The 14,068-nt window shown below is 51.5% G+C and overlaps 1 protein-coding gene across 1 annotated transcript; it reads left to right on the top strand.

Annotated features, from left to right (window-relative positions):
- The first annotated feature begins 3,060 nt into the window (after positions 1 to 3,060).
- Positions 3,061 to 13,006, top strand: MPO (myeloperoxidase). Its single transcript, XM_007958011.2, has 12 exons — positions 3,061 to 3,151; positions 3,300 to 3,393; positions 3,651 to 3,826; positions 4,077 to 4,200; positions 4,283 to 4,412; positions 4,506 to 4,712; positions 5,669 to 5,987; positions 7,861 to 8,021; positions 9,906 to 10,152; positions 10,778 to 10,948; positions 11,874 to 12,111; positions 12,799 to 13,006. The coding sequence occupies exons 1-12, from the start codon at positions 3,076 to 3,078 to the stop codon at positions 13,004 to 13,006; spliced, it is 2,151 nt and encodes a 716-aa protein (XP_007956202.1). The 5' UTR covers positions 3,061 to 3,075.
- The last annotated feature ends 1,062 nt before the right edge of the window (positions 13,007 to 14,068 follow it).

Raw genomic sequence — 14,068 nt, 5'->3', positions numbered from 1 at the left:
CTTCTGGTCTCATAGTTGTATAGGCTGCAGATTGGATGGTGTACCAGTCTCTAGGACTAATTGTTTCCATGAATTTTGGTTTTCTTCATTCTTCTTTACTCTGGATGAGGAGAGACCCATCATTGCATCTGGATGGCAGCTTGCTAGCTTTTAAGATCCCAGTTGCTACTCGCCAAAGTAGGAAGTGAAACAATGTTTTGTATAGTATGTTATCTGGCTGCACTTCTTCCAAGATAGATTTGTTTGTTCTTCTGGCAGTCTGTGGTATTTTCAATATTCTTCAACAACACCATAATTCAAAAACATCAATTCTTCTTCGGGTCTTCTTTATTCATCGTCCAACGTTCACATGCATGCAAGGTGAACGAAAACACCACAGCTTGGGTCAGGCGTCCCTTAGTCTTTAAAATGACTTCTTTAATCTTTACTACTTTGAAGGGGTCTTTTGAAGCAGATTTTCCCAGCACAATACATCGTTTGATTTCTTGACTTTTGCTTCCATGAGCATTGATTGTGGATCCAAGTGAAACGAAATCATTGACAACTTCAATCTTTACTCCATTTATCATGATGCTGTTTATTGCTCCAGTTGTGAGGATTTTGTTTTTCTTTATGTTGATCCATTCTGAGGGCTGTAGTCTTTGATCTTCATCAGTAAATGCTTTAAGTCTCCTTCATTTTCAGGTGGATCTTGGCTGAAAGCAAAGAATACCAGAAAGATGTTTATCTGTGTTTTATTGACTATGTGATGGCACTCAACTGTATGGACTATAACAAATGATGGATAACATTGTGAGAATGGGGATTCCAGAACACTTAGTTGTGCTCATGACAACCTGTGCATAGACCAAGAGGCAGTCAGTCATTTGGACAGAATAAGGGGACTTAAAATGGGTTTAAATCAGAAAAAAAAAAGGGCATCAGGGTTGTTCCTTTCACTATATTTATTCAATCTATATACTGACCAAATAATCTGCGAAGCTGGACTATGTGAAGAAGAACATAGCATCAGGATTGCAGGAAGACTCATTAAAGAGCTGCAATATGCAGATGACACAAAAAAATCATGACAGGGCTTATATGTAAGGAATGAAGGAAAGGGACTAGCATTGGGGATGGTACTATAACCTCATCTAAAGGGGGCTTTAATCTAATCTGTAACATTTTGATTTTATGTGGAATATGTCCAGCTATTGCCTATATAACTCAAAATTAATTTTTCAAATTTTAAGGAGAGAGAAAACAAGGTCTGTGGGCTGGGTGTAATTGGCATGTCTCCCCAGCTTCCATAGCCTCCAGGGGCACCTCCTTCTCTCCAGGCACACACACAGGAAATCTGGCTGTAATCCTAACTGAATTCTGTCCCAAATAGCATTAAGAAAGAACAAGCTATTTTGCAATCAGTAGCAGAGAGGGCTCGTTATCCCACAGGCAGTTGGAGTTCACCCTTGGGGGTAGGGATGTTTGAGAGGGGTAAGTGGGGACAGGGGAGAAGTTTGTGTATGTGTGTGTGTGTGTGGGGGGGTATCCTTCAAATGACTACAGTCTCTGAGACGTACCGGTTTTAGCAGTGCCCTCTAGAGGCCGCCTCCAGGATAGGAAGCTGGAGGGTAACTTGTTGGACAAGCTTAGTTGGGACTATCTCCTTCAAGAGCCATATTCTCCATCTAAATCACAAAGAGCCACTGCCCACAGTCATGCACAGCAAGTCATTGGCAGAGCAAGGCTGGAAGAATGGTTTCCTCTCTCAAGGGCCCTGGGCTCTGCTTCCCAGCAGATGACGGGACACCCAGACTCTCTGGGAAGATGTCCCAGATGCAGCACTTTCCTTTGTTCCTTGGCCAAGGTGTAGTGTGGGCACAGGACACAAGAATGAGTGGCAAGAAGGTGGCCAGAGGCAGAAGATGAGGCTAGACCAAGACAGGCCACAGGAACTGTGGTTGGCATGTGCCCAGCTTCTCGAGCACCCAGGAAAGTGGACAGAGTCATAAGTCATAGGGTACTTTTCCTGCCTAGAAACGAACAAACTTCCCCCTCTTTTATTTCAGAATGATCCTGAAATTTAACCCAAAAATTCCCAACCACTGATCTTGTCCCAGAGAGGCCCAGGGCTGCATCCCCCAACTGACCACTAACCACAACCAGCTCTGCTCTCTCCTGTTTCCTGAAATTCAGGAGCAGATGGTGGGGATGTGAGGATAGGCCCCTTCTAAAAGCCAAGAAGAAAGGGGAGAGTGGAGAGGATAGAGGAAGTTAACTTCTTTCCTGTGAAGACCAACGGTCCCTAGCCAGATTTCCTGTGCCTTTAGCACTTGACAAAATGCGGGGCTGCCCACCAGGGTTGGACCCAGGGACAAGGCTATTGTTGGAATGGTCCCTTGAGGCTGATCAGGTCATCATCACTCCAGATCTCCCCTTACTCTACAAACCCCATCCCTGGGTCACTCCATTCCACATCATTCCTTAGATTGATTTTTGTCCCTTTCAGAGAAACCCTGGGTGCTCAGTGTTTCCAGAATTTGGAAATAAAGGTAGCTGTTTGTACCCGTTTGTGACAGGACTGGTCTAGGCACACAATGGGGAGACAAGAAACTGTGGTTTAGGGATGCTAAGTCAAAGGTTGGAAACAACTCTGTTTCTCTTTGCTGCTCCTCTCCCCCACATCAGGGGTCCCTCTCTGTGCACCCTACCCCTAGCTGTTGCTGTTAGGTGCCACTGAGTGGATCTTCTACTCATAGTGACCCCATGTGACAGAGCAGACTGCCCCATAGGGTTTTGGGGAGGAAAATCCAGTCTTCCTGGGTGGACCTCCCTCTGCCCCACCCCTCCCTCTACTTTGGAAGACATAAAAGTCCAGCGTCAGTGAAGAGGTGTTGCCAATGCCACGTGAGCTGTGGAGGTGAGGAGTGAGGGCAGGAGGGCACTGGGGACTCCTCCCTCAAGGAGGCCTGGACTCTGTGCATAGCCAGAGCTGGGGGAGGTGGGGCTGGGGTGTGAAGGTGGGAAGGAGTGGCCCAGGAGGAGAGGGACAGTGGAGCTCAGGGCACTGACTGAGCTGGGGGTCTTATTGCAGAGATGAAGTTGTTCCTGGCCCTGCCAGGGCTCCTGGCCATCTTAGCTGCACTCCCACCCTCTGAGGGTGCCGCTCCAGGTAATAGCCTAGAAAGGAACAAAGACGTTGTTGTTGGGGTGCTTCTAACTCTTAGGGACTCCTATCCTCAATACAGGCCTCCCTGGCTCTGAGGTCTGGATGGTGGGCTTTGGGTCCATCCTGACCCCATAACTTCTGCTCCGGGCAGCTTTCCTGGGGGAGGTGGAGACCTCGATGGTGCTGACCTGCATGGAGGAGGCCAAGCAGCTAGTGGACAAGGCTTACAAGGAGCGGCGGGAAAGGTGGGGGGCCTTCAGGGAGTTTGTGGGATGGGATTGGGGGGTGTGAAAGGAGGCTGGGTTGGAGCTGGATCTGTCAGTCCTTGTGTTTCTAGATATAAGAACATCTGTCTTGACCGACATCATACCCTGTTTATAAAGAAAAGCCCTCTCCCCCCTGTGGGCTGTCTATGCTGTGTCCTGTGTGTCCATCCGTGGGCTAGGGTTGCTGAGTGGGTCTGTACCCTTTCTCCAGTCTTCACCTTCCCTTCTCCAAACAGCATCAAGCAACGCCTTCGCAGCGGTTCAGCCAGCCCCATGGAACTCCTGTCCTACTTCAAGCAGCCGGTGGCAGCCACTAGGACGGCTGTGAGGGCAGCAGACTACCTGCACGTGGCCCTAGGCCTACTGGAGCAGAAGCTGCGGCCTCTGTGGCGAAGGCCCTTCAACGTCACTGGTACTGTTGCCCCTTCCACCTTAGCCCTCTAGGGTGACTCTTCCTAGTGACCCAGCCACTTCCATCATCCCCCCAACTGCTCCTTCTGCGGAGTCTCAGGGACTTCCTAGCATCCCCTCCAAATCCTCAGCTGGATCCCCACCCACGGTCTCTGAGGTCCTTAGTCTCACACAGCCTAGGCTAGGGAGCGGTGGGAGGGGGTGGGTGGGGATGGCTGCTCAGCTCCCACACCTCCATCCCTGGCTGGCAGACCTGCTGACGCCCTCCCAGCTGAACCTGCTCTCGAAGTCCAGCGGTTGCGCCTACCAGGATGTGGGGGTGACGTGCCCTGAGAACGATAAGTACCGCACCATCACCGGCAAATGCAACAACAGGTGCGGCCGGCTGGGGAGGCTTCGGGGTCCAAGGTCGGGCGCTGGCGCCATCTGGTGCTCAGCGCTCTGTCCTCCGCTGCAGACGCAGCCCCACACTGGGGTCTTCCAACCGCGCCTTTGTGCGCTGGCTGCCTGCAGAGTACGAGGACGGCTTCTCGCTGCCCTTCGGCTGGACGCCCGGGGTCAAGCGCGGCGGCTTCCCCGTGCCCCTGGTGAGTGCTGGCGGACCGAGGGCTCGAGGCCGGGCCCAGGCCACGCGGCGTCACGGCCAGCCACCGCCTGATGCTCCGTCCCGTCCTGTGCAGGCTCGCGCGGTCTCCAATGAAATCGTGCGCTTCCCCACGGAGCAGCTGACCCCGGACCAGGAACGTGCACTCATGTTCATGCAGTGGGGCCAGCTGATCGACCATGACCTCGACTTCACCCCGGAGCCGGCTGCCCGGGTCTCCTTCGTCACTGGCGTCAACTGTGAGACCAGCTGCCTGCAGCAGCCACCCTGTTTCCCACTCAAGGTGCTGCATCCTTCCTGCCCAGTGTAGCGTGCTGGGTGGGGAGGAGGGGTGACTGCTCCTGGAAGCACCCAGGTTTCCTTCCCCAGCCTCTAAAGGGTAAGGTTGGCCTTGCCCATCCACCTCCTATGTTCGAAGTCAATGCCTGTGTACACACACACAGACACACACACAGAGCGAGAGTGGTCAGCCAGGGTCTCTCATTCTATTACTGTCTCTTCCAGGAATGGCTTTTATTGGTGGAGTCACAGGCTCTTTTTAGCCTGGGGAGAAAGTTCTGGGGTGAGCACTCTTCTCAGGGTGCTTCAAACCTCCAAGTGTATGTGTCCCTGTGTTCAGCTGTGTTTCCTCCCCTGGGAGGAGTGCCTTTCCCACCCCCACATTACACAGAGTCCAGGGGTGTCCAGGTGTGGGTCTGAAGCACATGCTGAGAAGGGGGAAAGGACTAAGAGGCACAGGAGGAGGGAAGGAAGAAGGGAGACAGAGAGAAAGACAGGAGAGAGACGGGGCTGAGAGGGAGGCAGGGAGAGACAGGAAGAAGGGGAAGGCAGAGGAAAAGGGAAGACAGACGGGAAAGGATAGTGACGAGGCAGGCGGCACAGTGAGAATGTGAAGGAAAAAAAGCCATGGAAGAGGGGAGAGGAGAGAAGGAGACAGTTTAGTGGGGAGGAGTTGGAGGATGCCCCCCGGCGGGAGGGCTCTCCCATTCCCCAGTTCACCTCTGAAGCTCAGAGGAGTCCTGCTGGTGGACCCCCAGGCAGTGGTCATGTGGGGGTCTAGGAGAGCCTTCTGACAGGCTGAAGGGGCCAGAGGTCCCAAGGAAGCCTGCTTTGGTGTTTCAGTCACCCTATCTCGTTCTGGGCTCCAGGGCTGCTGCCCAGATAGGATCCAGGCCCTCAGGTGGATGAGCAGGGGTAGAGCCATCCCTGCCACTGCCCATACCTCTCTCTCTGCCCCAGATCCCGCCCAATGACCCCCGAATCAGCAATCAGGAGGACTGCATCCCCTTTTTCCGCTCCTGCCCAGCCTGCACCCAGAGCAATATCACCATCCGCAACCAGATCAACGCTCTCACCTCCTTTGTGGATGCCAGCATGGTGTATGGCAGCGAGGACCCCTTGGCCAGGGACCTGCGTAACCTGACCAACCAGTTGGGGCTGCTGAAGGTCAACAACCGCTTCACTGACAATGGCAGGGCCCTGCTCCCCTTTGACAATCTGCATGACGACCCCTGTCTCCTCACCAACCGCTCTGTGCGAATCCCCTGCTTCCTGGCAGGTCAGTCCCTGGGCAGGACTTGGGGAGGCTCAGGGGGGTGCGCCCTGCTGGAGTCACAGCTGGCCTGAGGGTGAGAGGCTTATGGGTTTGCATTTAGAGACTCCTTCCTCACCAACTTCACAATATTAAATGGTTGCCTTGGTGATGAGTTGGATGGAGCCAGAAAAGCCAAAAATAAAATCCCAACATGGAGAAAGAGGGATGGCTGAGGAGCCTCTGTCCATCTGTCTCTGTCTACCCCTCTACCTTTGTTTTCCCCTTTGAACTTTGCAGCGAAGAGAGTAGGGTCCCTCAGGGACAGAGAACTAGAGGTACAGAGAACCATGTAACACCATCAACCTCTAGAACTGCGCTATCCAGTAGGGTAGCCACTAGCACCATGTAGCCATCTAAGTTAAATTAAGTAAAAAAATAAAATTTCAGTTCCTCATTGCAGTAGCTACATTTCAAGTGCTCAGTAGCTTCATGTGGCTAAAAACTCAAAACTCACTGCCATCAAGTTGGATCCCACTCATAGCAACCCCTCCTTGGGTTTCCGAGGCAGTATCACTACGGAAGTAGATCACCAATCTTCCTTCCGAGGAGTAGCTGGTGGGTTTGAACGCTAGCCTTCTGGTTAACAGTCAAGTGCCTTAGGCCCTATGCTGTCAGAGCTCATGTGGCTAGCAGCTCCCATACTGAGCAGTGTAGATGTCGAATGTTTTCATCATTGCCGAAAGTTCTATCGGACAGTGCTGCTCTGGAACTGCCCGTATGACTAACCTTAATAAGAGAGGATGGGATTTTAAATTTAAAGAACTGGTGGGCCCAGGATATGGTTTGGGTGGTGCTAGTGATAATGCCCAGTGTAAACCCGAGAGGGTCTTCCCTCTGGCCACCACTGCCTTAGCCATGGAAAGAGAACCAAGGTTTATGCTGGTGGGGAGGCTTGTCAAGGACAGCACCTGTGTGAAGTTCCTGAGAAGTGGGCTGACCTCCTCTGGTCTGCCTCCAGCCTGGTGTGGAAGAGCTGAACACCCCAGGCTTGGATCCTCAGGACCTCTGGAAGTTCATGGGGTAGAGATGCTGCTGTCAGAGAATTTTCTTTCACCAGCCTCTAGAGCTGGTCAGGACTGAACCTCGTGTCCTTTTGAAGCAGGCCTGGCCCTAGCCCTCTGGTCCCTCCTGGGAGGGGTCTGGGGCAGGATAGAAGGATCAGTTTCCCTCAGTTCTTTTGAACACAGACTCAGATGTGGACACCAGATGTCCTGTGCCCTAGCCCCCTCCCCCAGAGCAAGCCAGACAATTAGTAGTAGTTAGGGTAGAGATGGCAATTCTGATCAGATGAAGGTGGCTTTCTCAGGTCCTGGGTTGAGAAGGATTCTGAGCTCCATCCAGTTTCAGCAGGAGAGCATGCTGTAATCCATTCCTGCATCTGGCATGATCATGGAAGTAGGGAGTGCCAACATGCATACTACTTTTTGGCCTTTCCCACAGTCAACCAGACAGCATTCATGGGTCTCTTACTTTGTACCAGACACTCATTGTGTTAAACTCTGTGTGTCTAAGTGTGTGCTGAGAAGGTCAGATACAAAAAGGCACAAGCCATGGTCCTTGTCCTTGAGATCTCCCGCTCTCGGGTATGGGAAGGTCGTAAGTCATGTGTCAGATGTGATGCCTATTAAGTGAGCATTTCCAACCAGTTGTGACCCTAAACAGAAGAAGCTGTTATGGCAGACTTAGGCATCAGGGGTAGCCTCCTATAGGAGTGTGGCATGGGAAGGTGAGTACAGAAGAGGGGAGCTCTTTAGGCCTTGGTTGGAGAGGGAGTTGCAGGGGAGTGAGTCCTTTCTGGGATGGAGGTCTTAGGAATCACTGCTTTTGCTTCCCCAAGGGGACACTCGCTCCAGTGAGATGCCTGAGCTTACCTCCATGCACACCCTATTTTTGCGTGAGCACAACCGACTGGCCACAGAGCTCAAGCGCCTAAACCCCCACTGGGATGGAGAGCGGCTCTACCAGGAAGCCCGGAAGATTGTGGGTGCCATGGTGCAGGTAGGCAGTCCCGAGTATTGGTGATTCTTGGCAGGGATGGCAGGGTTCAGACAGACTTGGAATCCAAGGCCACTGTAGCAGCATCCGTCGCAAGCTACTTAAACCTCTTGAGCCTCAGTTTCTTCATCCATGATGCTGTAAGGGTTAAAGGACACTTAGGAAAACACCAGGCAGCTATTATGTACCTGACAAAGATTACTGTCCTTCCCTCTCCTTCCTCTCAGGCATGTTCCCCTTTCTTCTTTCTTGTGAGTCCAGGAATAGTGCTGGGAGAGTTCAATGGTGGGTCTGAAGTGCCTGCTACACAGTAGCTCTTCAGTAAATACTTCTTCCTTCCTCGATTTCAGAGTTCTCGGCTCCTTCACCCACTCACCTCTTCTTGCTGGCTCTGCCATGGCCTACCTGGCTGCCTTAGCCTCATTTATTCTTGGGGCAATGCCCCTGGCTCATTTTCTCTGCTTTTGATACTTCAGCAATCTCACTCTCTCCCCAGACATACACACACACACACACACACACACACACACCTTTTTAAAAGACTCCTTTATTCTGGTGAAAGAAAGAGTTGCAGGGGCTAAGGGTGTGTTTCCGATTTGCACTAAGATCTTAAGTGAGATTCATTTAAGCTTGGAAACTTCTGGAGTCCAGAATCTGGACTGATGCTGTTCTACATCTTCCCTTTTCACTGGGATAAATCAAACGAAGCTGCCCTTCATTCTTTCCTGCCCCCTACCCCTTCCACAAACATATGTTGAGCCCTTTTGTGAGCCCTCCTGGAACTTGTAAGTTAGTAGGAGAAATGAGACGTTAATAACTCAAGGGCAAAGGAGCTATTGCAATGACCAATAGAGCCTTTTGTTATTTAATCTTCTAAGGCAATGGGTGGCGTAGTGCAAGGCACTTGACTGCTAACCAGAAGGCTGGTGGTTCAAACCCACCAGCCACTACTCCAAAGGAAGGTTGGGCAATCTACTTCCGTAGTGATACCACCTCGGAAACCCAAGGAGGAGTTGCTATGAGTTGAGTCCAACTTGACGGCACATAACAAAAACAAAGGCAATGGGAAGGAGCTCTGGTGGTGCAGTGGTTAAGCACTACCTGAAAGGTAAGCATTTAGAGCTCACCAGCATTATCTTGGGAGAAAAGACTTGGCAATCTGCTCCCATAAAGATTACCAAAAACCAAAATCAAACCCAGTCAATTTTGACTGATAGCAGCCCTAAAGGACAGCTTAGAATTGCCCCATAGGGTTTCCAAGGTTGTAAATCTTTACAGAAGCAGACTGTTACATCTTTCTCTGGCAGAGTGGCTGGTGGGTTTGAACCACCACCTTTCAGTTACTAGCCAAGTGTTTAACCACTGTGCAACCAGGGCTCCTTCCCATAAAGATTACAACCTAGAGAACAACATGAAACAACAAGGCAAAGGGCAGCATAATTATCCTTAATTTACATTTGAGGACCTGAGGCTCAGAGAGGTTAATAACTGACTCAAGGTCATAAGCCTTGGTCATACACCAAGCAGTAGGGCTCCGTTAATGCCGCTCGTTGCCTCTCTGTTAGACTAGAATACAGGCCCGCCCCACTACCAAAAAAAAAAACAAAAAAAAAACCAAACCCACTGCCATCAAGTTGATTCTAACTCATAGTGACCCCCATTGGGTTTCCAAGGTGGTAAATCTTTATAGAAGTAAATTTATCTGTCTTCATTCCACAGAGTGGCTGGTGGGATTGAACTGCCAACCTCTTGGTTAGTAGTCACATGCCTTAGGCACTGTGGGAGGCAATTTCCTGACCATAGACAGATGAAAGGGATCCTCCCAACCAGGAGGTGGAGATTCTGCAGGGAGGGATGAGTAGAGAGGCCACTCTGTCTTTCCTTCAGATCATCACTTATCGGGACTACTTGCCCCTGGTGCTGGGGCCAACCGCCATGAGGAAATACCTACCCCAATACCGTGGCTACAATGACTCGGTGGACCCTCGCATCTCTAATGTCTTCACCAACGCCTTCCGCTATGGCCACACCCTCATCCAACCCTTCATGTTCCGCCTGGACAATCAGTACCAGCCCATCAGCCGTGTCCCGCTTAGTGAAGTGTTTTTTGCCAGCTGGAGGGTAGTGCTGGAAGGTGAGCCCGACCTGGGCCAGGAGAATGGACGGGCATCTGAGGGTGGCGTGTTGTGGGCCTGGCCACAGGGAGCATGCTGCTGTTGTCAGGTGCCTCGCGTCGGCTCTGACTCATAGTGACCCCGTGTACAACAGAACGAGACACTGCCTCGTCGTGTGCCAGCCTCACAATCCTTGCTATGCCTAAGCCTGTCGCAGCCACTGTGGCATGCATGGTGGGGAGAAATCCTGTTTCCTTCCATCTTCGAGGTCTCGTTTTACTTTCCAGTCTCCAGTCACCTGACTCAGCTTTCTCATCTAATAATAAGGGCCCCTTTAAGGATGGGGTGGAGGTGATTCTAATAGGGAGTTGGTTTCTTCCCGTGTGTTATTTTCCATGACCCAAGAGGAGGATGCTGGGGGCATTCCAGACTTGCAAGTTTAAATGGTCTAATGCCCTGAGACCTTGATGTCCTGGGCTCACATGGTGCTGGCGAGGCCTGCCCACTGGGCTCTCATCAGCACCAGGAGCTGCATGTGTCCAGCCCCTTCTCCAAGCCCCACCCTGGCCTGGGCTTGTCCCTGACTCCAACCCGAGCTCTGAAACTGAACCAGGTCCTTCCCCAACCTTGTCCTCTTGCCTTCAGGTGGCATTGACCCCATCCTCCGGGGCCTCATGGCCACCCCTGCCAAACTGAATCGCCAGAACCAGATCGCGGTAGATGAGATCCGGGAGCGATTGTTCAAGCAGGTCATGAGGATTGGGCTAGACCTGCCAGCTCTGAACATGCAGCGCAGCCGGGACCATGGCCTCCCAGGTGAGGGGCTGCAGGAGTCCCCCAGTGGTCCCCACACCACCTCCCTGCAGCCACACAGTTGGGGAAAGAAGGAGGTGGCTTGCCCACTGGGCTCCCAGCTCCCCTTCCCACTCTAGGGTCCCTTTCCTCCCCAGTGCCCCCAGCTACCCCAAGCTTTCCCCCCACTCCAGCAATTTGCTTTCAGTAAGTGGTGTGAGGTCAGGCCCCTACTTTTGCCTGGGCTCATAGGGTCACTTTTCGGTCGCTTCTCCTCTCCTTTGCATTGCTTTAACCCTCAAACTTGGAGCATTATCTTGATAGTAACAAGCCCCTCACAGTCTGAAAGTCTATCTCTGTGATTTCTTTTTGCTTCATTTTACATGCTGAGAAGCTGTTATCACTTCCATTTTGCTCATGAGGAAAGTGAGGCTTGATGAGCTTCAGAACCGGCCTAAGTTCTCACTAAGTTAGTGGCAGAGCTGGGATTTGAACACAGATCAACCTGATCCCAAAACCTGTACTGCCTTATAGGACAGCTTAAGTGGCTGAGCCTTCTAGACACACTTCACTCCTCTCAGGTCCAAGACTTGCATTGTTCAAGAAGTGGACCATGGGAGATCCCTGTTTTTGGATATGGCAAGAGTTACGACAAGTTAGGGTTTGTCTTAGAGTGAGAGGACAAGGGGGAGACAGAGAGGGTTCTGCAGAGGTCCAGCTGCTGCCCTTGTCTTGAACCAAGGGTTGAGGGTTCCTTAGGGGCTTATAGTCTAGGACAAGCCCTTCTGAGCCCCCTTTCCTCACATACCTTCATATATGGCCTTAGTGTGTTGGGAAGGTAGGCTTTCTGAGTTGATATATATGTGAATCTCCTTCAGCTATCCCCAGTGACCTCCCACCTTGTAGAAGAGGGACCTACCCAGAGCCACCTTCCTCTCCCCCTACACAGGGTACAATGCTTGGAGGCGCTTCTGTGGGCTCCCTGAGCCCGACACGGTGGGTAAGCTGGGCACTGTGATGAAGAACCTGGACCTAGCACAGAAGCTCATGGCCCAATATGGCACACCCGATAACATCGACATCTGGATGGGTGGTGTGGCTGAGCCTCTGCAGCACAATGGCCGTGTGGGCCCGCTCCTTGCCTGCATCATTGGGACCCAGTTCAGGAAGCTCCGAGATGGTGATAGGTAAGGAGGTGGCGGTTTGCTGTGTGTCCGTGGGCATATCCCCAATCCTGTTGGGGTCCCAGTGCTCTCCCTCCTATCAAATGAAGGGGCTGAAAGAACCCATGTTTCCCCAGTGTGTTCCAATGCCATCCCTAATGTGCCCTGAACCTATTGGGACTGCAGTAAGGAAGAACCTGGGCCACTATTGTGATGGAGGGAGAACAGAGATAGTGCCACCCTTTACTACCATGGATGTGTCAGTCACTGCTGAGCAGTTCAGTTCTTGCTTTCCCATGACTTCCCCCAGTATCATCTCATCATGGTCCTGACATCTGTCCTGTCCGGTTCTCAGATAGCCTATACTGCACCTTGAGAAACTTAGGAAAAGATGTCGCTCTCTGAATGGATAAACTATAAACCATGCCCAAGATTCTCTTCTGCACCCCCACTCCACTGGATGCAGCCCAGAGGGCCAGGGCACAGGGCTTGGCTAACCAGTATGTGCCATTGATATTAGTGGTGCTGGAGACCGCTGGGATGGAGGCAAAGAGGTGGTGCTTCACTCAGCACTGGAAGTGGGATTCCACATGTTTGAAGGCCTCTGGCTCCAGGTGGGAAGTGGCTGGCTGTGGTGTCCTGCGTCCAGGGAGCTGACACTCACCCAGCCCAGGCTATCCTCAGGCACAATGCCGTGGTGTCCCCATGCAGGTTTTGGTGGGAGAACAAGGACGTGTTCAGCAGGCAGCAGAAGCAAGCCCTGGCCAAGATCTCCCTGCCCCGCATCATCTGTGACAACACAGGAATCACCACCGTGTCAAAGAACAACATCTTCATGTCCAACAAGTTCCCCCAGGACTTTGTCAACTGCAGTACACTCCCTGCATTGAACCTGGCTGCCTGGAGGGACAAGGCCTAGGGGCTGGGTAAGGGGATGCAGCATGCAAGGTGAGCCTGCTGGGCCAACCAATGTGGACCACAGAGATCTCCCTTACGCAAGACGGAGCTCATCCCTGTACTAGGTGTCAGCCAAGAAAGATGAGTGACTAGACATGCATTCATGTGTCACTATGTATGTGTTGTTGTTGTTGTTGTTGTTGTTATATGCCGTCGAGTCAGCCCGACTCATAGCGACCCCTCCTTGGGTTTCCGAGGCAGTATCACTACGGAAGTAGGATTGCCCAACCTTTCTTCCGAGGAGTGGCTGGTGGGTTTGAACCGCTATGTGTAATATGTATAAATTGGCATTTCACATATGTGTGCCATCTGTGAACATGGTAGTGTTCTGTGTGCTGTGTATGTGTGTAGTTTACAGGAGTGTGTGCTTACTGTTTATATGAGTATTATACATATGGAAGGCAGCAGAGTGGATTGGTAAAGGGTGCAAGCTCAGGCACCAGACTGCCTGGGTTCAAATTCTGGCTTTTCAGCTTACTGGCTATGACTTTGGTCAAATTAATGAACTTCACCAAGCCTAGGGTTTTTGGTTTTTTTTTTTTTTTTTTTCTTGTAAATAACAGCTGTTATGGCTCCTTAGAGGGCCTCTAGTTCCTCATTTAGGAGTCCCTGGATGGTGCAAATGGTTAATGTACCTGGCCGCTAACTGAAAGATTGGTGGTTTGAGTCTACCCAGGAGCACCTTAGAAGAAAGGCCTGATGATTTGCTTCTGAAATAGTAGCCACTGAAAACCTGTGGAACAGTTCTATTCTACACACATGGAGTCGTCTTGAGTTGAGATCAACTCCAAGGTCACTAGTTTTTCACTTATTAAGCCCCTGCTATGTGCCAGGCAGGAGCTCTGGTAGCTAGTGGCTAAGGCACTTGACTGCTAACCAGCCACTCCTCAGAAGGAAGATGGGACAATCTACTTCCATAGTGATACTGCCTGGGAAACCCAAGGAGGGGTCGCTATGAGTCGATGCCGACTCAATGGCGCATAACAACAACAACAACATGTGCTAGGCACAGGAAGCATACAGA

The sequence above is a fragment of the Orycteropus afer genome, unplaced genomic scaffold, assembly GCF_000298275.1.
Source record: "Orycteropus afer afer isolate SDZICR_OR568_19922 unplaced genomic scaffold, OryAfe1.0 scaffold00834, whole genome shotgun sequence".
NCBI lineage: Eukaryota > Metazoa > Chordata > Mammalia > Tubulidentata > Orycteropodidae > Orycteropus > Orycteropus afer.
Note: the sequence above shows the minus strand (reverse complement) of the source record. Positions and strands in the feature narration are given on the sequence as shown.

What these genes read in the sequence shown, in the direction of transcription:
- MPO (XM_007958011.2), top strand. Translation starts at nt 3,076, where the DNA reads ATGAAGTTGTTCCTGGCCCTGCCAGGGCTCCTGGCCATCTTAGCTGCA. An exon ending in CCGGGACCATGGCCTCCCAG is followed by an intron (nt 10,949 to 11,873) that starts GTGAGGGGCTGC and finishes CCCCCTACACAG; the next exon opens with GGTACAATGCTTGGAGGCGC. An exon ending in AAGCTCCGAGATGGTGATAG is followed by an intron (nt 12,112 to 12,798) that starts GTAAGGAGGTGG and finishes GTCCCCATGCAG; the next exon opens with GTTTTGGTGGGAGAACAAGG.